The following is a 24,899-nucleotide window of genomic DNA, read 5'->3' as shown; positions in this document are numbered from 1 at the left end:
CATGCAGAGGAGGCAGCAGCAGCCAATATATTAGTGGGAGGGGCACAGAGCAGCATTCGGCAGATTTGGTGAACGCCAGGAACTTACGTAGGTGGGTGGGGTCCTCTCTTAATTTGCTGGGGGACCTATCTCATTAATGTTATGTCCTTATACCAGGAGACTTGACAGCATGGCACACAAACAATTAGCTTTATTTGCAGTGCCTGTATTGTGTGACTACTCACGCAGCACTGACAAAACTCCCAAAGTCCTCTCCCATTATTCACTGGTCTCAGTGTGAAACCTGGAATGGCTTCTCTGGGTTCCAGAGTCCTGGGAAGGAGGAATGATTCTGGGAGCTCAGCTTTGTATTTAATGTCAAAACATCCACATCACTGACAATAATATTGAAGAGCTCTTTAAAATCAGCCAAGGAGTAAGCTAGCTGAATAGTTTCTCCGCCCCAGATAACAGCTAAGTCATTGTTTAGGGTTTGAAAGAAAGCTCACACTGTAGGTACAGTATGGAGGTAAACACTGCAGTGTAAGTAATCCTACACAAGTGTAAACACTTGTGTAGGATTACTTGTAGGAGCAAATTTAACTTCTGCACCTGAGTAGATCTATAAAGTGATAGTAAAGAAGCTCTAACGAGCAACCTCCTTACAGTTAGACATAAGTTACATTATTCTCACAGCAATTGTTAACTAAACCCTCCTAGGACATGATGTCTTTTTAGGATGCTTTTAGTCTTCATTTTTACCTTTCAGCATTTTTACTGCAACAGTTTTGCAGGTAGCAGTTTTGTCAATTCCAAATGCATCTGCTTCTATGACTTGGCCAAATGCTCCACGCCCAAGGGGTTTACCTGGTAATGAGAAGATGAACAGATTTAGACTTATTGTCAAAGCAGTGGACAAAAGCTAGGCCAATCATTAACCAAATCAACCCCCATGTTGGAAATGATGGTTTGGCACACGGTGGGCTGCGCCTATATAGGTGTGAAAGTGGGGTCAGGAAACACAATAACTAGACCAAGCTAGCTTTTCCTTCAGGATGCGGTTAGGAGAAGCCATGGTCCAGCCATCTCCTGCACTGGCCCAAAGGACTGAGCCATCACAAAGGGAACACCCACTGCATCCTATCAGAGTGTGATGTAGTTCCAGGGGCAATTCTGTGTGTGCCAGCCAGAATTCCTCCACAGGCTCCCTGTGCAGTGTATTCTTTCCTCAGCCCCCATCCAAAATAGTGAAAGCACACCTAGTTTTAGCCTGTCTCTGGGAAACTCCCACTTGCTGGCATCATAGGGGAGACGTTCACACTGCTCATCCATAGGGACTTCATCAGGATCCATGATGATTGACAAGTAGCCAGTCTTTAGTTCCCCTCCACTGGCCTGGAAAACAATATCAGTTCTAGTCACAAAAATGGTACGTGCTGGCTGGAATGAGGCAGTCACATGTACTAACTTCTCCCTCCTCTGGGTTTTAAAATTTCACAGAAATGCAAGTCCGTAGTTTCCTCCAACTACATCATTATGAATATGAACACAGATCCTTGCACTTTTAATAATCAAAAGCAGTTCAAGCATTTTTTCCTCCGAATGCCTGGTCAATTAAAACCAAATTTCTGCGCCCTCAATTCCAGGCAGGAATGTTATGGTACTGAGAGAAATAATGCGCCTGTTGGTTTAAGAACAATGGAAAGGAACAACACAAAAGAGCCGTAGTCAGTTTTCATTTGTCATGCAAGACCAATGCTGGTGGGACAGTAAAAGAATGGTTTCGTTACCCGTTTAACGGTCCGGAGAATGATTACAAGAAGCAACCAGAAGAACATGGCAATCACTGCAGTCCCAACCAGGATAATGAGCTCCAGGTTCATTTTCTCTTCGGCGCCTGGGGAGAAACAAATGAATGATAGCTGAAAGCATTGATAGCTGAAAGCTTATTGGTTTAGGTCATCAGTTAAAGGACTGCATAGAGTTCCTTGTTCCAAAGGTTCATTTTAAAAGTGCCACATGTAGCAAGCCAACTAAGGCAACGCTTGTTTCTTATAGGTTGGAATATTGGGCCAAGTTCCACACTGAATTACACATTGTGAAACCCCACTCAAGACAATGAGGAATGGAATTTTGCATGAGATAGGTCAGCACAGGATTTGATGCATTGTTTTCTCATAAGCTTTCTGATTCCTACAAATTAGTGCACAATGAAATGGCAGCAAGGATTAGTCAGACTCTTATGGCCAAATTTTGCCCTTAGTTACACCCTTGCATGGTTGAAGACAGCCTTGTTTTGGTGAGGCTGAATGTGCATAATCGAGGGAAGCGTTTGGCCCTTAGCAATTAAGAAATAAAAGGTGAAATCTTAGATTTTAAAGAAAATTGCTATTTTTGAAAACACAAAAGCTAGATGGATGTTGAGCACCCAAAAATGAATAAGTTTTTTTCATGCACAGAAAAAAGTGATTATGCTATGTAGGAAATAAGATGTTGCAAGAATGATCCTCTGTATTATGAAACAACATCTCTATCATTTCTTTAACTTCTTAAACTGGGATATGAAAATATGGACTGTTTGCCATTCTTGTGGTCCTGAGACAATATATCCATGAATCAGAATCCTTATTCCAGGTTTAAGCATGGTACCACTTGAACATTTGATAACAAGCATCAGAGGAATTACTTTCTGTCCCACCCCCATTTCTCAAAGTGCGTTCCTGTACATTTCAGCCCTGGCATCATATAGGTTCTCCCACACAATAGCACACTGGGGTTTTTCCATTATGTGGCCCATGATGAGCAGCATCATGACTTTCTTCACATGAAACAATGTCATAAATGTGTTTCCAGTTTTCACAGACTTGCCTGATCATACCCTGAACAATCACATTTATTGGACCAGCTGAGAGCAAGTATTTACATTAGGGTTATTTACAGATAATTTGCACCCAACAAAAATATGTTGCCCAAATAGATCAACTCCATAACCTAATGAGAACTCAAAAACAACAGGCGATAACTTTCACTAGCTCAGGATAACAGAGTGGCTGATCGCCCTGATTTATGAGACAGAGATTCCTGAAGTATTTAGTGACTATTTTCTTAAACATATAAAGGTAACATACTAATAACAAAAGCAAGGAGCTCCTGATCAATGCTTTTAATTGGCAGCGTCCTTACTGTTGGTGGAAGGCGAAGAGCAGTTTGGTTTTGTCGCAAAATAGTTTGACCACTTGTTAGGGTTTAATTTTCACACCATGTAGTCAGATTTGGCCTGATGGTAATGGAACAAACACTAACTGCCAGAGTGTAGTGCTTACCATGAGAAGTAGCTTCAATCTAGGCACTAAGCCCAACAGTTAGGCCCTGATTCAGCAAAGAACTCACATGCATGCTTACGTTTTAAGCACATTTTAGTCCATACCTATTTGGCAAAGCATGTAAACATGTACGTAACTTTAAGCATATGGTTATGTCCCGTTGACTTCATTGCAACTTATGTAAATGCCTAAAGGTAAGCACATGATTAAGGGCTTTGCTGAGCCAAAGATTATGAACCAGGGTTCTAGACTGGGGAGGAGAGAAACAGTGGTTCTCTCCCAAGCTCCCTCCACATGCTTGCCTCATGGGTGTTTTCAGCCCTAATGGTTGCATAGATGAGTTTGAAAACATGACCCAAGTGTAACCGCTACAATGAGTCTGCAGACAACCTCTGGTAGAGGGAGGAGCAGCAGCCACTAGAGTCAGGGAGGAAGCTGCCTGGCCACATACCCACCATCAAAGTAGTGAATGCTGGATGGATGTGAAACTTGGATGGCCTCTGAACTCTATACATTGAAATCCCATTGGTGAGGCTTGGAGGCCCTCAAAGCTATTCTCTTTCCTTCTGGCCTTTTATCTCCACAGGACAGGTAGGGGGAGGTAGAGTGACCAGATAGTAAGTGTGAAAAATCGGGATGGGAGTAAAATATGGCACCTATATAAGAAAAAGCCCCAAATATCGGGACTGTCCCTATAAAATCGGGACATCTGGTCACCCATGAGGGAGGGGATGTGAGAGGGTACCAGCAAGTGCCATCCACTCATGCCACCAAAATGGGAGATTGTGCGTAATCCTTCCTCCTTTCCTCCCCTTTCTTAGATGTCTTGACAGCAGTGATTGTTGAGCATTGTTATCAGCATTGTTAAGTATCCTCATTAATACCCACTGAGGTGTGCCAGGCTCTCTGCAGACTCAGATGCAGGTATTATTGTATTGATTTGCACTCACTCTATGTTTTCAAGTTTTTTTCTGCCACCATAATGGCCAGCTGTGATTTCATAATGAAAGCTGTGATTCTGGAGACCAAGATATCTGCCTCAAAAACCAAAATCACTGGGTTGCCAGCGCGGTGTGCCCTCACCCACTTCAAGCTTGATTAGGAGCCTTATCAATAAATAAATCTGATCCACTTTGGCATAAGGAAACTTTCAGCAAAGGCACTGCTAGTACGTTTTCAAAACTGTGACCAAGACATGATGCATAGGCTTCCTTTTTAGCAGTTATCATTTCAAGCACAAATAAATAAGAGAAGCAAATCTGTACTGACCTTCTACTGCAAAGAAAGTTACAGCTTTTTTGCATCCGAGGACATTGCAGGCAAGGCAGGTGTAGAGACCTCCATCTTCTTTCCTTACCCTGCGTATGGTTAGAGTTCTGTTCCCATCTTTCAAAACAATACCTGAAAAAAGGATTTTTTCTTAATACTGCTATTTGCGTTGGCTTTGGCTGTTGTTAAGAATTCAATAGTTGCAATTTTTTTTTTTTTTTGCATACACAACCCTCACACAAAGAAAAGGAGGACTTGTGGCACCTTAGAGACTAACCAATTTATTTGAGCATAAGCTTTCGTGACCTACAGCTCACTTCATCGGATGCTGTAGCTCACGAAAGCTTATGCTCAAATAAATTGGTTAGTCTCTAAGGTGCCACAAGTACTCCTTTTCTTTTTGTGAATACAGACTAACACGGCTGCTACTCTGAAACCCTCACACAGTGTATAAAATAAACAGGGCCACATTCTGCCCCCACTCCGCACTTGAACTCTGCATTAAAATCAATGGGGAGTCCTGTGTAAAACACACGACAGGTGAAATAAGTCATACTGAAGGAGCAGTTCCTCACCTGAATCTTCAACAAGGGTTTCATTGCTTTTAAACCATGTGATGTGTGGAGGAGGAATTCCATTTGCTGGGCATGATACTTCTATGGTTTCACCAAGGTTTGCTGTTTGATTCTCAAGGCTCTCTACCAATGTGGGGGCCACAGGCTCTGTTTGCATGAAAATAAAGTTATTGAGAGTTTCCAAGTACAATCATTTTTGTGATGCCTTAGCACTCGCTGCTACTTTACAAGTTTGAGTCACTAATGTAGTCCCATGGCCTTACTGCAGTGGCACCAATCATGGTGTTCATGGAGAGATCGTATTTAATCTTCCCTGATACACAAGACAAGGACAATAACTAAGAAAACATTATAAGGAGAAGTCCTTTGTCTTTTACATGAGTCTGGTCTCCATCTCCAATCCCACTACAAGAAGGGTGATATTGATGGTGCTTGAGGCTCAGATTCAGGAAAGCATCTGTATTCAGGACTGCCCATAAGCATGTGTTTAAGTACTTTCCTGTATCAAGGCCTAAGTTGCCAAGCCAGGACTGCAAGACCTCTATGCATCCAAAGCCAGCCACCGGCATTGTTTTTGCTGAAATGCCGCCTCGCTTTTATAACAATTTTAAAGCATGACCACAGTTGCAAACCCAAAGGTTCAGTCACACCTTAAGTCACAAGTATAAACAGATCATAGATGTCGGTGTTTTGCAAGGCAAAACCACACAGTTATCAATTTGTGCCACTGTTTGTGCGCATCAATAAAGAGACTTCATTTGCTTGCACAGCACAATTCCCTGCTTTTCCACCCTTCCATTGCTGTTCCATAATAACGGAATACTAAGTGTGCCTGGCGAGTTCATCAGCACAGCAGATACCTTCTGCCTGGACTTGACCTCATGCACTTGACACGTTAAAGGCAGTCTCATTATTAGCAACTGCTTAAATCCCTTCTACAAGTGAGCACACCTTTAAATTGGTAACGCACTAGGTCCTACAGCACTTGAGGATTTCTACAACTGCAGTATCTTCGTTTCTGGCTATACACAGCCTGTGCATATAACCATCTACTTTGGTATATGTAAGTGGGTTCATACCTTGAACAGTGAGGTGCTTGACAAGACAGTGTTGCGTTTTAGTCTTTTTGTCCTGAGCTATGCAAACGTAATCCCCTCGATCTCGAAGAGAAATGTTACGGAGGATGAGCTCTAAGGTAACATTTTCACCATTGCTATTAGAAACTGTGGCATTCAGCTTCAAAAGGTCATCCGGGTTCTTGCACACAGGCATTGGCAACCCCCCAAGGGGCCTCGGCGAGGTGCGAGGACTCAGTTTATACCAGGTCAGGTTTTCAAAGGTGAATTTGTCCGCAGTGCACTGCAAGGACATGTTATCCTTTTCGGTGGGTTGGTTTCTAGGTTGAAGGTTAATTTCAAGACCCCCTGCAAATTAAAAAAAGCTCATTAAATAATGCATTTGTTATATTTATAAAGTTCTTTTCCTTTATATTGATTAGAAAAAGCCATTTTGAAAATCTGTATTCACAGACTTATTGGGCTTGACTCTCCAGTTCTTTGCACCTTGTTTTACACTCACTTTGCCCAGGCATAAATGACTTCACAAGGCACTAGAGAATCAGGCCCATCATTCATGTTAACAAACAAACAAACAAAAATCACACACAAGCAAAGTCCAAGGAAGGTCTATGTAATTAATAGAATTATCCTATGCAACCTTGCACTATCCTCAGCATTAACTGTCAATTTTTGTCACTGGATTAAAAATATCATTTAGACCAAGATTTTCAAAAATGAATGCCTAAAGCTAGGTTCTTAAATCCATATTTAGGCACATAAATATGTCGTCTGATTTTCCAAGGTCCTGAGAAGCTAGATGCTCTCATAGAAGTCACCCAATTTTGAAAATTTTGATCTTAGTTTTTATAGAATCATAGAACTGGAAGGGACCTTGAGAGGTCATCTAGTCCAGTCCCCGGAACTCAAGGCAGGACTAAGTATTATCTAGACCACCCCTGACAGGTGTTTGTCCAACCTGCTCTTAAAAATCCCCAATGATGGAGATTCCACAACCTCCCTAGGCAACTTACTCCAGTGCTTAACCATTCTGACAGTTAGGAAGTTTTTCCTAATGTCCAACCTAAACCTCCCTTGCTGCAATTTAAGCCCGTTGCTTCTTGTCTTATCCTCAGGGGTTAAGAAGAACAATTTTTCTCCGTCCTCCCTGTAACAACCTTTTATGTACTTGAAAACTGTTATCATGTCCCCTCTCAGTTGTCTCTTTACCAGACTACACAAACCCAATTTTTTCAATCTTCCCTCATAGGTCATGTTTTCTAGACCTTTAATCATTTTTGTTTCTCTTTTCTGGACTTTCTCCAATTTGACCACATCTTTCCTGAAATGTGACACCTAGAATTGGACACAGTACTCCAGTTGAGGCCTAGTCAGCGTGGAGTAGAGAGGAAGAATTACTTCTCGTGTCTTGCTTACAATACTCCTGCTAATACATCCCAGAATGATGTTCGCTTTTTTTGCAACAGTGTTACACTGTTGACTCATATTTAGCTTGTGATCCACTATGACCCCCAGATCCCTTTCCGCAGCACTCCTTCCTAGGCAGTCATTTCCCATTTTGTATGTGTGCAACGGACAGTATGGATTCTGTTCATTTCATAACACTATTTAATTTTTCTCTTGTTTATAGGTCTTTATAGCTGTAAATGCCTAACCAACATTGCAATCAAAGATCCTGATTTGGATCTCACTTTATACCAGTTTCATGCTACTGTAACTCCATTGACTTTAATGGAACTGCTCACATACTTACAATTATTTGCAGTGTTGTTGTAGCCATATTGGTCCCAGGATATTAGAGAGATGAGTTCGGTGAGGTAATATATTTTATTGGATCAACTTCTGTTGGTGAAAGAGACATGCTTTTGAGCTCTGTGTAAACTCGAAAGCTTGTCTCTCTTACCAACAGAAGTTGAGCAAGCTTGTCTCTCTTACCAACAGAAGTTGAGCCAATAAAAGATATTACCTCACCCACCTTGTCATGCTTAAAGTTAGATATTTATTTCAATGTTGAGTAAGGACCATATTTCGTAGGCATCACAACAGAGATGGGTCATCATGAGGGGTTTGAATCAGACAAATGATGTGTTGAAGCTGATATCACCAATGAAGCAGGGGGAATGAGACTAATTTAACGCAGCTATGCAATCAACAAGCTATACTTACTGGTAACATGAAAGGAGATAACCCTCTCACCCACTCCAGCTTTGTTAGTAGCCACGCATCTGTATAAAGCTGACACATTTGCTGCTTGAATCACAAGGGTGCTTACGGTCTACAAGAGAACAAACCAAGCAATTTCATACCACATTAGTGCCAAAGGGCTTAAATGAGTCAAACCATAAAAGAGCTGGGTGCATTGCCATGTAGCTATCCATACAACTGTACATTCCTTCACAATACAAATCAATGGTGTTTCTGGTACCCAGGTCATACTGGAGGTTTATGTGATATTAAAGTTTTTCCTAATGTCCAACCTAAACCTCCCTTGCTGCAATTTAAGCTCATTGCTTTTTGTCCTATCCTCAGAGGTTAAGGAGAACAATTTTTTCCCCTCCCTCCTTTTAACAACCATCTATATGTAGATTTCTATATATGTATTTTTAAACTGTGTTATACTAAAATTAGCAATATGTTCCCAGATTTTTCTGCTGCTTAATCTCCAGGCCTTTCTCTGTTACAGTTAAACACAGTTGATATAAAGTTCACAAATATATGAAATGCTGAACAGAACTCTCAAAGCTGGCCATTCCTAACTAAGACAAACGAACATTAGCTCACCTTCATTTTCCCAGCAATAGCAACAAACTGATTTTTAATTCTTTCAATCCGATTTCCGCCCTTTCTGTCTGTGATGTCTTTCCATTTCTTACATGCATAAGGATTGATTCCCAAACCAACTTGACTGAGAGATAGACAGAGAGATACATTTTAGGTAAGGAAAATCTCGACCTTCAAGAGACCATTTTTGTTCAGTTTAGAAAAAATATCAGAGATGGAACAATGGCCATCTTATAAAACTGGGGAATGTTCCTGAAAACTTTTCTATGTAATTGTACTCTACAGCTTTCCAAGACCTTTGTCCTTCATAAAAATAGGAATTCCCAGGCCTAGAGGTAAATAGCCTAATTAATCTGCGTAGGTCAGCCCAATCAGGATATGTGGAGGGAAGCAGCTATTTTGGGAACAAACCTCCAGTCATAAATTGACAATTCAAGTTGATTTCATTCAGAAGAAGACAGAGAGACATAGAAATCACTGGACTCCTTAAAAGAATTTCTTTAGACAGTGGCCCTTGTGTAGGAAGTGACCAGGCACCAAAAGAAGCTAGTGGAAGTCATTTTATAAACAACAGGAAAGCAGAATGCTTTTTTTTTTTTTTTTTAAAGGAAGTCTGGCCTTGTGCTCAGCCCAGATAAGGGAAGCTGCATGTATCTTGGTCAGGAGCTCTCTCTATCATTGGCTACCATCAATCAGTGTAGTTCCTTTGAGATACACTTTTACATAGATAACAAGCAGCATCGTATTCAGCAGCTGATTGGTGTAAGAAAAAACACAAAGAACTGCAAGTCGGGTAAGCAGCAAATTTCCTGTGTGTTGTATTGTGTTTTTGTACTTGCTGCTGCCCAACAAGGTTTGACTGATGGGGCCCACAGACTTGTTTGGAATCCAGCAAGGAGGCAAGATGCCAGCCAAAAAAGCATCAAACACAAGAAACAACAGTGGTAGAGTTTCACCAGTGGGTAGCCCTGGCCTGTAGAATTCACTCCGTGCAACAGACCACCAGACCCCAAGTCTGGCAGTCTCTACATCAGCTCATTTTGACTATTTTTGACAACCTGAGGGCAGTTTGGGCCTATTTGCTGTAATAAGTAGAAGCTTGACTTAAATGGAAGGAAAATGGGAATTTTGTCTGCAAACACTGTCCAGCAACAACAGTTACTGAGTGTGGTTCTCAAGTGCCTGACACCTCATTTAGTCATTTACACCTGACAAAAATCAGGGTAAAAAATGCCACTCATTCGCCAGTCTGGTTGAGCTGCATCAGTGCAAGGAAAGGTGGCTTTACACCTCATCTGTGGCTCGCCAATCCCAGAGATGTTAGAGCAGAAGTTAGAGCAGCTTTAGAGCTGCTCTAACCCATGTCCAGCTGCCAATGGCCCAAAGGGGCTGTTTCAGTGCAGCGGGAGCAGGGGAGATAATCAAAGCACTGAAATGGCTCCAGCCATTCTTCCTTTCCCTTGATCACACCATCTATGCAGGGCTGCAAGAGGGGTGATATAAAGCCACTAACCTGACTCGACACCACCCAGGGAGTCCCCTTACATTGAGGAATCTCCAAGTTAAATTGGATTTATAACCCTTTTGCACTATCAAAGTGCTACCCAACGGGTTGGCTGCTTAGTGTTTGATTTTGTGCATTTTTATTTTTTGAAAAGAGCCTATACCACTTTAAAAAAATCTGTGAATAGTTACAGAAATGAAGTGGTGCAGATTAACTGGCAAATCATGTTTTACTTACTTAGGGCGGAAAGTACACTGTTCCTCTAACTGCCAGTACCACTGGATATTGACTGGGGCCGGAATGGCATAGACTGTGCAGGTTAGGACTTGAGTAGTCGCATACTTGTAGGAATCAACAGGAGCCAACAAAGCATTCTCCCCAATCTGAGGTGGAACTGTAGGAAAAACCAGCATGTTACATGCACAGACCATGATAAAGGAGCGACAGTCTTTGCCTTGTGCCATTGTCTCTTGTTAACAAGAACACAGTTTGTTCTGAAACGTACAAAGTCTCTTTCACAGGGGCTTCTCTCTCACCATGACTCCCATATGCCTTCCAGGGTCTGAGCCTGTGTGATTCTGAGAGCCTCCCGCACGGTGCTGAGGGCCCACAACTCCCACTGACCTCAGCAGGGAGCAAAAGAATCAAGGAAGAAGTGCACCAGAGTAGCTTCAATACAAGCCGAATGTTAAGCAATCCTTCCGTTGCTTACTTACAGCTACCCCTTACAAATTACCCTTCAGACAGCCCTTCCCTTCCATCACCACCCCAGCCAAGAAATTTATATTACTTCCAGCATTAGGTGTCTGGCCTCCATTTCCCACTGTGCCCCCATCTCAACCCCACTGTACTTACAAGAGCTGCTCTTTTGAAGACCTACTATTTTGGAAGCATCTAGACAAGTATGTTTCCTGCGGAGCAGTGTGGAGGAGGGGTGCCGGGGAGAGGGGAATGGTGGTGGGGGGCAGGAAGGGGAGGCCAGAACAGAGCTGACAGTAGCAGGAAGGATGGGCGAGGCAGATGAGGATGACGGGGAAGACTCATGATACAAAAGCAGCAGGAGAGAGCACAGAGGACAGGAAAAGAGCAAGACACAGAGGCAAAGAAAGAATACACAGAAAATAAAAAACAAAAATCCTTTTATCCAATAACAAGGAAAACCTGAAACCTCCTGAATTGTAAAACACAGCATGAGGATCCAGCTGGAGACAGATTCAGTGAATCATAGAATATCAGGGTTGGAAGGCACCTCAAGAGGTCATCTAGTCCAACCCACTGCTCAAAGCAGGACCAATCCCCAATTTTTGCCCCAGATCCCTAAATGGCCCCCTCGAGGATTGAGCTCACAACCCTGGGTTTAGCAGGCCAATGCTCAAATCACTGAGCTATCCCTATCCTGTTGAAGCAACATCTGGGCAAGGTTTGAGGTGGAACTTCTTTTCTGCATGCCCTTACTTGGTGGTTTTGTATCACCTCCTTAGTATTTTTTTGCCAATTTAAATCTGGATAGTACACAGATCAAGGGAAACATAGGGCTCTAAGAGACAGGACGCCTAACAGCTCTTTCTGTCAGGGAATTTTAATTCAGGAAGGGTTAGTACTCTATACACACACATATACACCAAAAAAGGAAAAGGCACTGTTTATACCTCACTTACCATTCACAACCAGGTCAAATGTGTGTCTCTGTTGCTCCTTGTTAATGGGGTTTGTAAGTACAATGGTATAATTCCCAGCATCCTTTTCACTTGCCTCAGTAATTGTTAATGTGTAACCAAGTTTAATGGTATGATTTGTGCTGATGGCTTTTCCATTTTTATACCTAAAGAAAATACATGGTAACTTGAATACTTCAGCGAGTCAGCTTGACATATAATGCCACAATCTGTTTTAAAGGCATCATATTCTGACTCTTACCATTTTGCTTCTGGTGGAGGATAGCCTGTAAATCTCACAGGGATTTTGACTTGGTCTCCTACCCTTGTCTCCACCACAGACCCCATTCTGTCCAAAAGGATAAAAGGTTTTTCTGCAAGAAATTAATTGATGGGCTTGAAACAACGCATTTCCTTTCCATATTGCCAGAAATGTAAACTGTCTCCCATTTGGTTTAGTGTTTAATTGGAGATGAAAGACAGCAGATGTAAATGACAAAATGGTCCATGTACCGGCAAAAAGAAAAGGAGTACTTGTGGCACCTTAGAGACTAATCAATTTATTTGCATCCGATGAAGTGAGCTGTAGCTTACGAAAGCTTATGCGCAAATAAATTGTGAATACAGACTAACACGGCTGCTACTCTGAAACATATACCAGCACAGGCTCTTGCAGTATTACAATCCATGAGGTAAATCCTCTGCCCAGGGCCCAGCATAACTACTGGGGTTGAGCACTAGGGAGATCCTTCAGGGCAAAGGGGAGGAGGGAATCCTCCCAAGGCTTCAGAGGGGTTCTGAGGCAGTGAAGCAATGGAGCACTCCTGTGTGGGAAGGGCAGGACAGGACAACGTACATAGCAGTGGATCCTCCAGCCCCAACCTGCCTGTGTGCCACACAGGGGTATGCAGCCCCTCTCCCTAGGCCATGCCTTCTCCTTCACCCTTTGCACAGAAAAGTGGAATAATTCAGCTACCAGGGGACTCTCGACAGCAATAGAGGCAAGAGTCTGCTCTCAGACCCACACAGCAACTCTCAGTCCCAATGCTCTGCCCTCCCTAGCCGCTGTTGCCGTGGAACAAAACAAGCAATGCAAACTAAGCCCTGTAATGTATGTGTTGGGTAACACAATATCGCATTTAAACCTCTCCAAGGTTTCCACTTACACAATCAGACAAAAAGGGCTCAATTTTTCCATTTCAGCACACAACAGTATTCAAAACGGCACATGATACAGTTACATAATGGGGCAGAGATTGAAGCTAGCTATCTGCAACCCAAAAAATCCCACAACTCTGAAAGGATTTACACTACTTTTCTGCAACCACAGAAAGCAAAACTGTAATCAGCCCAACAGCATGATTGGCCTTTTGGCTAAGATCAAAGAGAGAATCTGTTTAATATCTGATACAGCTGTGATAGAGAAAGGAGGACTGTTTCTTGTCCTGGCAGAAGAATGGACTATGGTCAGTTTGAATTGAAAAAATCAAAATGCTGAAGGTGAGAATCAGACTTAATCACAACTTCAAGTCAGCCTTACTGCTCCAGTGTAAGACATATAGTACATCCATAACTAGCCGTGCTGCTGCACGAGTTAATATTGGACCAAATCCTGCAGTTCTTTCTCACTCATTCCACAAACTCAGCTTTTTGCAGTCAATGGAGTTTTGCCTGATTGAGGACTGAGGAAGGATAGGATTTGGCCAGAGTCATTTCCTCTGAGTCATTTCCTTATGACCAAAAGTAAAGCTGAATCCAATTTTCGGAATGCAAAAAGCCCAGGGCTGGATTTTGTCACCCTTACTCATGCAAGTAACACCTTTCTCTGCAGGTAGCCACAATGGACTCAGTGGAACTACCTGTGGAGTCAGGTGCTATTCAGTATGAGGAAGAGTGGCAGAATCTGACCTGAAATATACAGTTTCAACGTCACAGTACCACATAGGAAGAGACTAAATAGAGGGACCGCCAGCCATTCTGAGTTTTTTCTAGACTACGTAACAGCTTTCAGTGACACTCACATATCAGGTCCTAAGAGAAAACCCTTTAACATGAAAATAGAAAAACTCTGAGCTATAACAATGCTACTGAAAACAACTAGAAGCAATGGAAACACTGGGGCTGACAGTTCAGAGCAGAGTGTTTATATGGCAAACGTTTTGATTGACGTACTGTGCAGCTAATTGCTTTCAACTTATGCATTTTGCATCCCAACAATCCCCGCCTATAAATATCCAGAATTAAATCAGAGAATTCCATACCATGGACAATGACATACGTGCTGTTTTTCTTAGTCATAAGGCCACTGAATGCTGTGCAGTTGTATCGGCCTCTATCATTTAAAGACACATGGTCTATGGTAAGAGTGCTTACGAACTTCTTCGGCTCATTCCCTGATGATGTTTTTAAGTCTCTGACTGAAGCACGTTTTCCCTGTAACAGAGTAAAAGCTCTGAGAAGCAGTTCATTCCAGCTCTTCCCCCGACCCTCCACACCAGTGGCAGATAAGTCACTGGGCCAATGGGGTCCATGCCCAAGGGCCCTGGCCAACTGGGGGGCCCCGGAAAAATGGACACCCCTATACCCCAACCCGCTCCGCCTGACACACCTTCTGGGGAGTGGGAGAAGCCCCCACAGCTCAATCCCACTCCCCAGGCAGAGCGGGGAAGCCCCTGTGCCCCAACCCTGCTCCCTTACAGGAGCAGTGAGGGTTGGGGTGCAGGTGGAAGGGATGGAGAGGGTCCCCTACTTGCTCTGGCCCAGGGCCCCCCAGAACTGTAATCCATGCTATATACCATATATACTCATTCATAAGCTGAATTTTTTTAGTAAAAAAGGGAAGTATCAGAGAAGGGAGTCGGCTTATGAACGGGTATAGAGAGGGGGAGAGGTGGGACACAGCCCCTCCCCGCAAGAGAGGGGGCAAAGAGAGGCAGCACAGCCAGCAGAGCCAGAAGGGAAGAGGCGGGGCCAGAGTCTCTCCGCTTCTGGCCACGCTGCTTCCCCCCCCAGCCTCCGAAGCAGCTGCAGCTCTGGGGCTGGCAGGCTGCAGCTGTGCCACTCGGTGCCACCCACCAGAGCATATATCATCAGCTGGTTTCTTAATATTTACAGAGGAGTGGGTAAGTGGTTAAGCCAAACTTTTATTGTGTCTTTGGAAGCTAAAATAACCATGGAAGCTAAAACACAGGCGCATCCTTTTGTGTTTCTAGCAAGAGGTTGCTTCTTTCAGGGCTCTAGGGCACGGTATTAGGAAATGATTGTTTTACCTTAACAGAAGGGTAGTCCCATTTGAAATCAATTCCAACATTCGGCTCCGTCCTCACAGTACAGTTTAGAACCAGTTTCTCCCCTGCTGCCAGCTCTATTTGGTGATGAGGGTTCATAGTTAAGTCATAAATTCTGTATCCTGGAAGAAGCAAAAGGAACAGAGTTTGAAAAAACATTCTGTGGAGTGACGTAAGGATGCTGCTTTCCCAATGGCATTTACTGACTCCCTTAGGAGTTACACCCACACAGCAGAAATCCCAGAAGTTTAAGTGCACTGGGAAGATGGGCATACACCCAAATTCAAAAAGTGGAGATGAAAAGGGTGAGGATGTCCAAAAGTTGTACTGACAAACAATGGGGCTCAGGCACGTACAGTCTACTTTCAGATTTTAGCACATGCAGAGTGAGCGGGCTACTGTGAGGCCATTTGCCAGAAGCTTCCTTATGGTTAGACACAGTAAGATAAAAGAAGCTGACAGGGTGAGACATCAATACTTCTAAGATGGACTCAGAGAGAGATGTTGGACCAGATCCTGGGACCTGCTAAGCATCCTCAACTCTTATGAAAGGGTTTCTTGGTCCCTTACAATGTTAGAAAGCACACAGAGGAGAATCTCAATGGTGAACCACAAAATTCACAACAGCATGGAAACAAACCCCACTCCCCAAATATTATGATAGACCAAAAGTGGGCGTCTGGTGATGTGCTTGGAACTTTACCACCAACAATTTGACATTAGCAAAACTGTCCAAGGCATAAAGCCTGTAATAAAAAATGTAAAATATGGCAAAACATATCCAAAAATCCCAAATGACTCAAAACCAGGCAGAGGATGATGAATTGTGGGGAAACTGCTGGGGTGGTGAGATGGGGTGGTGAATTATCCCTATTTTTCCTCTTCCTCTCTTTGGGAATCTCTGAGTCTAGATGAGAATGTGCTGATCCTACCTCGCCAAGGCCACAGTGTCACAATGAGGCTCAGGAGGTGTGGGATTGGCCTCTTCCAACCCTGGAGGTAGGAGTGTGCTCAACAGTCCAAGAGGAGGTCATGGGTGGGGGCCTACGAGGAGTCCTCATGTTGCCCTTGGAGGAGCAGGTAACTTCAATGTGTCAGAGCTGTATTCATCCCAGGTAAGCCCAGGGCATTAGCGTGCAGGGAAACAAGAATTTCTTGGGGGCAGGCCAGGTTTTGCATTTCTAGTGTGACGTGGTTCCCTGTTTCTCCTCACAGCAAGCTGGAACCCTCTCTTCTTCCCTGAGCTGCTAATGATACTTTGGGGTGCCTGTTTTCAAGGTCCTTCACTCTATGCTGACATTCATTACAAAAGAGAGGGAGTTTAGGAAAAATAAAACCCTGCATGGCTGAAAAAAGTAGCATCAAGGCGGGGCAGATAAAATCCCAAGCACATAGAATATCAGGGTTCGAAAGGACCTCAAGAGGTCACCTAGTCCAACCCCCTGCTTAAAGCAGGACCATTCCCAATTTTTGCCCCAGATCCCTAAATGGCCCCCTCAAGGAGTGAACACACAACTTTGGGTTTAGCAGGCCAATGCTCAAACCTCTGGACTATCCCTCCTTCCCCACAGATGTTGGTGATCTACCCAAAACAGAACACAATAACATTTTCCCTTTAAATTCAGGTGGTGTTTTTTTTCAAAGCAATACATATTAAAACACGCATTTTGTGTTAATTGCATTTTCAGTATTCCTGATCTACAGTCCAATCAAATGTAATTGCTCAATATGTTACACTAAGCAAAATAGCACTGCCTAAAACGATGACCATGGAGAGTAATCTTTGGCTTACCTACAACCACAACTATGTACATCACAGACTGGTAACTTTCATCATCTATTTTAGCTTCGCAGAAGACCATGCCTGCATAGCTGATCAGGTTACTGGGAATAGTGAAGCCTTTTTTATTATCCCATGAGATTGATTTACCATCAGGAACAAATAACTTTTCTGGATACCTCTGTTAAAAGATCAATAAAACATGCAGTAAAATTCCAAAACTAAACAAATTCATATTGTAAGTCTAATATTTACTACAACATTATGGATCCAGACTTGGCATCCTGACTCAGGCTACATTCTCACTGCAATCAACTGATCTTTACACAAGAAGTATAATTTGTTAGTATAGTTGTAGCATTCCCATTCTGTTTGTAAGTTTTGTAATTTCCAAAGATAAGAAGCTCTTTTTAAGATATTTATTTTAATCCACTGTATTTATGACATTTTGCTAATTCTAGAGATAAGAAATGAAATATTTGGCTTTTTTCTTACCGCATAAAGTGATACATTGAGATTTGATATGGATCCAAGACATGGAATCACCACTGTTTTGTTCCCAGTAATGTATATAACATCAAGTTGGTCACTAACTGAAGTCACAAATGGAGATCTGTAATCTAAAAGAATATTTGATTTGCATTTGTTATAATCTCTTTGTTTGAAAGGACACAACATGCTATTTTTTCCCTCTTATTTTTCTTTCGTTTCCTATCTATGGTGTCCTTTTCTAGTTGGCAAACATTTGTACTTTTCTTGTTTGTGAATGTAGATTAAATTGACATCACTATTAAGTTTAACTCCTCCTCTTTTTACAGTACCATCATGCCCAAATACACATTAATGGTGTCAACACCATTCAGGGAGCCTGACCCTGACATCTTTACTGAGTCAAAACTCCAATTTAAGTCAAGGTGACTTATGCCTGCGTAAGGACTATAGAAACGGATCCCAATATTAGTTATAAGTAGCTAAGTGCTTCATAACCCCTAAAATAATAGCTATTCTTTTTAAAATTCTCAACAATAAATAAATGGCTTTATAAACAAACCTATATATTAACAACCAACTTTTCAGAAATCTGACCATAAATTGTAGTAACAAACCTGTGCATGCAAGCGTGCACAGATAATTGATGCCAGATAATCAACAGTGAAAATAGTCAGGGGCTTAGTCTAATGCCGTTCTGTGTGTGCAGCTATCTAAATGGGTGCAACTCAAAGAATGAGTTCTGAAAACTTAGTTCTTGAAGTCTATCTGGATTTCCCCATCAGAGTTCAACAGCTGTAAGGTAGACCAAATTTCAGACTTGATCTGAACATTGTCCTGTTAGATAATACAAATGTGAGTGCTATGTAAAAATACCCTGTAATCCTCCCATGTGTGAAACTCCTACTGAAGTCTACAGTAGTTCTCCATGCAAACAGATCAGATCCCAGGACTGATGTGTGGCCTAGGATCTGGGGAAGTAAATTAGGCTAACTGCTGCACATATAGATTTTATTAATTATGGGAACAGAGACTTTTCTATTTATTTTCTTTTCTAGCATATTGACATGTAGTAATTCCACACAAAAATTTGCATTCAGAATGTCAATTTCACAAGGCCAAGAATTCCAATATCAGGAAATTGGTCCCAATTTTAATTGTAAAGCCAGCCTGGTCAGCAGGACAGGAGGAAGTGCTGCAGGCACGTAAACCTTTGGAAGCTAAAAGACAGGAGGCCAAGCTCAGCATGAAGTAATCTTTTATGTGGTGCAAATGCCTCACTTACAACGTAAGGTGATCATCTGTACTGTACCTGAAAAATATCTCCAAAAGCTGCCACTGAGAAGAAAAGCTGTGATCAAAGATCTCATAGTTTACTTTCGAAAAATGTTCCTACCATCACAGCTAAAATATATGCTAAGTTTCTGCTGCTGCATTGTTCTGTTTACTGCTCCACCCACACAAATTTATATGGTGTAGGCAAATGTATCTGTGTGATATGACCTGCATAGAACTAATAAGGATAATGTAAAGTACAAACGGAGCTGCACCTTCACTCAAAACCAAAAGAGTCAAATACGTTTTTTGAGAGTCAAATACGTTTGGCTGGCTTTTTGTATATATTTTTGCACACACATTGTGTTTCCACATTTTGGCTGGAAATGGAAGGATTGAAAAACCATGAGATGCCATTATGCTATGTAAAATTTGTAGCTTGATCAAATGGGAAATGCTAGAAGTCTCATGAAAGAAGTCTGATCTCCCCCACTTCCTTGACTGTTATGATGAGAGGAACGTTCCCTCTTGTTTCAATCTACTTTAACCACTTATCAGTACTTTAAGGGACAATTTCCGCAGTTATTTACTAACATGGAATGGCCATAAACTTCAGTTGGAGTTCAATGAAAGGAGAGACTGCAGTATCTAGCACCTATAGAATGGATGTATATTTATCTTCTTGTTTTCCTTAAAACCTTGGGGAAAAGTGGATGGTAACTGCTTTCTTCTTAAGCTGACAGTCTCCAGCTTACAACTGTTGATCTTGAGGCTTATGCTTTGTCAAATAGGTTTTTCTGTGGGCAATCCAATGAACATTACTTCAGAACAAAGCTTTTTGAAATGCCTGTTACACCATTGTTTCTTTTTAATCTTATTGATAGGTAGGAATCGCATATGAATCTTGTAACCACCTACCTTGAACATAGACATAAATGCTTGTAGTTGCCTGGGTGTCTCTGTAAAAGCACTTGTAGTCCCCAGTGTCATTCCCTATTACTTTTGTAAGAGTGAGCATCTTACAATAGGGGCCATGCCTGCAGTCCGTCACTGCAACATGTTTCTCAGAACTGCTCTGATTGTTAGGCAACAGCCACTCCAATGCTCTTTGACCACTAGCAAAACAAAGGAGGGAGAGATATTAGAGCAAATGGGGCTTGCTATTGCCATGTCAGGAAAACTCAGTCCTACTTGTTCTCAAATAGTCCATTTTAACTTCAGGACAAATAGCTATTAGACAAACTTAATTATTTAACATTAAGAAACATGCGAAATCTGATAAATGAGTGTGAGATGCTCAATTCCGCACGGCTACGAGAAAGTTTCTTCATTTGAGTATTAAGAGGTGATGAATCTAAGCCACACAAAGACTCCAAAAAGGGGGCAATCGAGGTGACAAGGTCTCTGCTTTGCCCCCAGCAAACTCCACTGTGTTCCAGAGTACTCTCCCCAATCCCTGCTGCTTGCACCCCATCTTTCCCACAGAGGGGAGTGGCTAGGGCTACCCAGGGGCTAACTTAACACACTTGACACACTAGACTCTTGAGAACATCCCCTGATTAGCCAATAGCTTTTGTTTTGTTCTTTAATCTCCTCATGATGTAACCCTCTAATACTCAGCCCAAGGCCTGCAGTGGAGAAGGGGATAGGGGGACAAGAAAAGAGGAAGTAGAAGGAAGGGTCCACTTCTATATCAAAATTAAACTAATAAATCATTGTCATCGTCATAATGCAGGCCAAAGTTGCCCTTACCTGCAAGTAATATTTAGAGTATCATTTGCAGTTATTGTTAGGATATCTTTTTGGATGCTAAGACTTGGTTGATCCAGAGAAATAAACAAGCCTGCAAAAATAAAATCAATAAATTAATGTGCCAAAAACATAACAGATTCAATCAGAAAAGCACTGTCTAAATGTATATATAGCATCTTTTAAGTTGACCTATTTGCTTCATGTTTAAGCTGTTCTACTGCTTTCCACACATCCCAGAAGTTCAAGAGCTCTGTCATAACAGGAAGAATGGGCAGATGGTCATGAGCTAGCAGAATAGTTCTGCAATTCATAAAGCTCGGGTGGAGTTCCTGTTGTTTTGCATTACCAACTTCAAGGTCTAACAAGAGGATATGGGACATTGAAATAAAGTGAACCTTCATCTGATGATCTCACTCCCTTGGGAAAGGTGTTATAATAAATTGAATAATAAATTTGCCAAGGCTGCTGATTAACGAATTCTGCTAAGAGTTATTTTGCATATTTTGCATCATAAACTCAAGGTCATCTGACCCAATCTTATTTTCCTTTGTCATATTTTCGAATGTGGTTCCTTCGTTGCCTGAAACCCTAAGAAAACCTGTTCCTATCAAACCTTACTTGTGTGATTGGTTCCATTGCATTCAGTGAGAATACTCATGTCAGTTAAAGCTTGCAAGATCGTTTCCAATATTTGTTCTGACGTAACTGTCCAGTAAGGCAGTCTGCGCAATCTTTCAAAGAACACAGAGATGTTTTCAGCATTTATTACTATACTCACCCCCTTTGGGAGTTCTGCGTCAGTAAAGGATGAGTACAGAGATCTGAGTAAGTTCTGAAACATTACCTTGGCCAGACAACGCGGAGCACTTGTACAACAGAAGAACTGATGCAAATACGTATGTACAAGGAATCAGTGAGTGAACTTACACAAGAAAATGAACAGCGATGGTAGGAGCATACCGGGACACATCTCATTAATCTTTTAACTGTCTGGAAGAAACTGACTAGTCTTCATAACTAAATGTAGCTAATACAGTAATTGTAAAGTCTGAGGATGTGATACTGAGTCTGATTCTCCATTGTGTTACACCAGTTGTATGCCAGTGTAAGTGCAATATCTTTAGTGAAGTTACATAAGTGTAATGCAGTAAAGAATTAGGCCCCTTTCCGTTTGCCAGCCATCACAACAGCTATGAATAGTGCAATCTCTCAGTGCTAAAATTAAACAAATGTTTCTATACCTAGCAGACAGGCCCATCTAACAAGAGGAACATGTTTTAAAATGCAAGAATTATTTCTTCATTACAAACAGGAATTTCTTCTATACCCTTCTTTCCTCATTTCAACGCTTCTGATACCATTCAAGTCCATGATTATAAAGCAGCATGATGCCAGGTATGGGAAGGACTCAAGTGAATTATATTGAGAGACAGCTCAGATGAATGGTAATAGAGCTGTTATCAATGACAGTAAAGTCACCCTAGAGCTAGGGGCTTCAATATTTTGTCAGGATTTCATTATATTTTTATCAAACCCTTCCTAGGGAGATTCTTTATTGGCAGTAGGTTTCCGATAATTGATTTCTGTTGCACTTTACTCTAGAAAGCCATCACTAATGTAAAAACTTGAATTAGGACGGAAAATCAAATCAACATCTACTATACAGCTTACTCTCAATCATAGGCATTGCAAATCATGATTTATCTAATCTAACTATCAAGTAAACAGAATTAAATTATCCCTGGACCAAATCCTGCTCCCATCTGCATGCCTATAACTCCCAGTGCCTTCAACGAGACTTGGGTACAATTAAATAAGAGCAGAATATGGTCTGCACTACAATTGAGATTTTTTTTCCTCATTAAGTGTTTCTTAGTTAGACCTAAAAACTAAGCTAAAGATAAGTTCCATTTAGTCAAGAATGTTCCACCTCAATCAAACTGTGACCAACCTCTGGCTAGATTATTTTCTTCCATGTGTAACATTATGCTATTGAATACAATTGCTCTTATGCATATCTCTAAGGAGGCTATTCCAAAAGAAAATGCATTGATAACTTATGAATGCATTTTAAAAACCCATGATGTACAAACACTAGGATCAATAAAATAGCATTATTTATTGTCTAAACATCCAAGTGTCTAATATGAAATTCATATCCATACTATAATAGTCAAAATATTTATTTTTGCTCCAGACATAGGCATTATTATAATAACTGTTAAAGTCATCCCTATATATTTAAGATGCAATTTCTGCTAATATATTAACCTCAGTATGATTGTTTTTACTTGGCTTATTCTCAGTTTCTGTAACCTCCACTAACAGGACAGAGAATAGCACTAACGTATCATGCTGAATTTAAAGGATTTAGTATCACTTATTCCCCATCCAGTGGTACAGTGAACAGGTGATGTTTCCAGCCACTGGAGTTAGCCTTGTTGAGGCTGTAGAGGCAGGGGTAGGTTGCATTGTGTCTTGCACAGATTATTGTTAACTCTCTGCAGATAGAAGGAAACTCCTTTTTTTCTCTCTTGTTTCTTTCCTTTCATTAAGATTTGCTTTGGGCATGGGAAAGTTTGGCAGAACTGTCCCTCCCTTCGTGTATCTTCTGGAAAAGATTCAGGGGTCATATTATGGCTCCCACGCAGGACATGCTAATCAGACTCCGTGGTCTCTCCAAATTCTCCTTGTAAAGCAACAGCCTGTGCACCTGCCTACTCTCTGGTGCGAGGAGGGACCAGTCAGGATGTCCTGGCCTTTGCAGCACCTAAACTGTGATAAGGAACAGCCTTCCTCTGGAGACCTCAGGGGAAGGAGGAGGGCATGGCCAAGGCTAACACCTTTAACAACAAAAATAGCTCTGGGGCAGATCCTCACCTGGAGCTGTAAATGGTGATAGCTTCCTTGACTTGCCTATCACAATTCACCCCAGCTGAGGATCGTCCCCAGGCCACCGGCAAACACAGTCCATGGACACACGGTGAAATCTTTGCCTTACTGAAGTCAAGGGCAAAACTCCCATTAACTTCAAGAGGGGCAGGATTTCGCCGTGGGTTTATTCTCCCCTGCCCCCGCCCCTATGTCCGGACAGTAAGGAGTATGGCTCGTCCCAGCCTGCTCGCTTTGGGGGCAGGGACAAACCTCCCTTCGCACCCTGGGGGGCTCCGGGGATGGCCCTCGCCCTGCCCCCATCAGAGCAGCTGCCCCGGGGCTCAGGTAGTTCCAGGCGCGGCTGCTCAGCCTCGTGTCCCAGCATCTGCGCTCCACTGGCCCCAGGGGGAGGTGCCCCGAGCCGCCACGGGAGCTCCCCGTGCGCCCCGGCTGCTGCAGCCCAGCGCCCCTTACCTGGAGCCGGCCGGGTCCCCAGCCACAGCAGCAGCGCCAACACCACCCTGCGCTCCATCGCAGCTCTGGGAGGGGGGTCCCCACGCCCGCACACGGGCTCCGGCTGCTGCCTTCTCCGCCAAGCGGCGGGCGGGCGGTAATCCTGGCCCCGCAGGCGGGGCTGCGGCTGGGACGAGCCTCTGCTGCGCCCTGGGTGCGGGAACGAGCGCTCCGTGCGACCTGGGGGCTTTGCCAAGCATCGCAGCCGCCCGCCCGCAGCGCCTCTACTTTGTGCCGGGGGAGGAGTCAGACTCCTGCGGTGCCACCCCTCCCGTTCCCCGGCTCCGCCTCCGCAGGGGACCTGTGGCCCACGTGTCCGCTCAGTCCCATGCAGTCCTTTCCGCTTGTGACAAGCCCAAGGCAGCACCCCAGTCCTGCCCTTCGCTCCCCGCTTGTAACACTCAGATGGCCTTTTATATGGGTGACCTCACCTCCCAGTCTCACCTCCTCTGCCTTCAAACTGGGAGTGATGCACTGGCCTCTTAAAGCACTTGGCTGATCTTGCAGATTCTTTAAATCAAAAACTTCACAAAGGAGATCCAGCACATTTAGCGGGTGGCCCCAATATATGTATAGTTAGATGTATGTGTATTCTTATGGTTCAGGTGTCCCGCTGTTTCACTACTGACTGTATATGGCAGTATGTATGCTCTTGGATCTGGTATAATTTCAGTAATTCCTTGGTGTGTCTAGTACATCCCTGATGTTTTAATTAACTGTACCAGGACTGTGATATTTCCAGCCAGATGAAACTATTTCCCATTCTC

General features: G+C 42.7%; 1 protein-coding gene across 2 annotated transcripts in view; it reads right to left on the bottom strand.

The window, feature by feature from the left end:
* Positions 1 to 24,351, bottom strand: part of KDR (kinase insert domain receptor) — a 41,438-nt gene extending 17,087 nt beyond the window's left edge. For both annotated transcript variants that reach the window (XM_048848277.2, XM_048848278.2), the window contains exons 1-18: positions 24,094 to 24,351; positions 20,746 to 20,836; positions 19,912 to 20,108; positions 17,725 to 17,849; positions 17,242 to 17,410; positions 15,432 to 15,571; positions 14,424 to 14,595; positions 12,425 to 12,536; positions 12,166 to 12,329; positions 10,745 to 10,901; positions 9,004 to 9,127; positions 8,389 to 8,497; positions 6,226 to 6,570; positions 5,147 to 5,293; positions 4,572 to 4,703; positions 1,770 to 1,876; positions 1,239 to 1,374; positions 742 to 846 (exon numbers count right to left, since the gene is read on the bottom strand). In XM_048848277.2, the coding sequence (XP_048704234.1) occupies positions 742 to 846; positions 1,239 to 1,374; positions 1,770 to 1,876; positions 4,572 to 4,703; positions 5,147 to 5,293; positions 6,226 to 6,570; positions 8,389 to 8,497; positions 9,004 to 9,127; positions 10,745 to 10,901; positions 12,166 to 12,329; positions 12,425 to 12,536; positions 14,424 to 14,595; positions 15,432 to 15,571; positions 17,242 to 17,410; positions 17,725 to 17,849; positions 19,912 to 20,108; positions 20,746 to 20,836; positions 24,094 to 24,151 (2,590 nt within the window). In that variant the 5' untranslated portion in view covers positions 24,152 to 24,351. The remainder of the gene's footprint in view (positions 1 to 741; positions 847 to 1,238; positions 1,375 to 1,769; positions 1,877 to 4,571; positions 4,704 to 5,146; positions 5,294 to 6,225; positions 6,571 to 8,388; positions 8,498 to 9,003; positions 9,128 to 10,744; positions 10,902 to 12,165; positions 12,330 to 12,424; positions 12,537 to 14,423; positions 14,596 to 15,431; positions 15,572 to 17,241; positions 17,411 to 17,724; positions 17,850 to 19,911; positions 20,109 to 20,745; positions 20,837 to 24,093) is intronic.
* Positions 24,352 to 24,899: the final 548 nt, after the last annotated feature.

The sequence above is a fragment of the Caretta caretta genome, chromosome 4 (genome assembly GCF_965140235.1).
Source record: "Caretta caretta isolate rCarCar2 chromosome 4, rCarCar1.hap1, whole genome shotgun sequence".
NCBI classification, from domain to species: domain Eukaryota; kingdom Metazoa; phylum Chordata; order Testudines; family Cheloniidae; genus Caretta; species Caretta caretta.
Note: the sequence above shows the minus strand (reverse complement) of the source record. Positions and strands in the feature narration are given on the sequence as shown.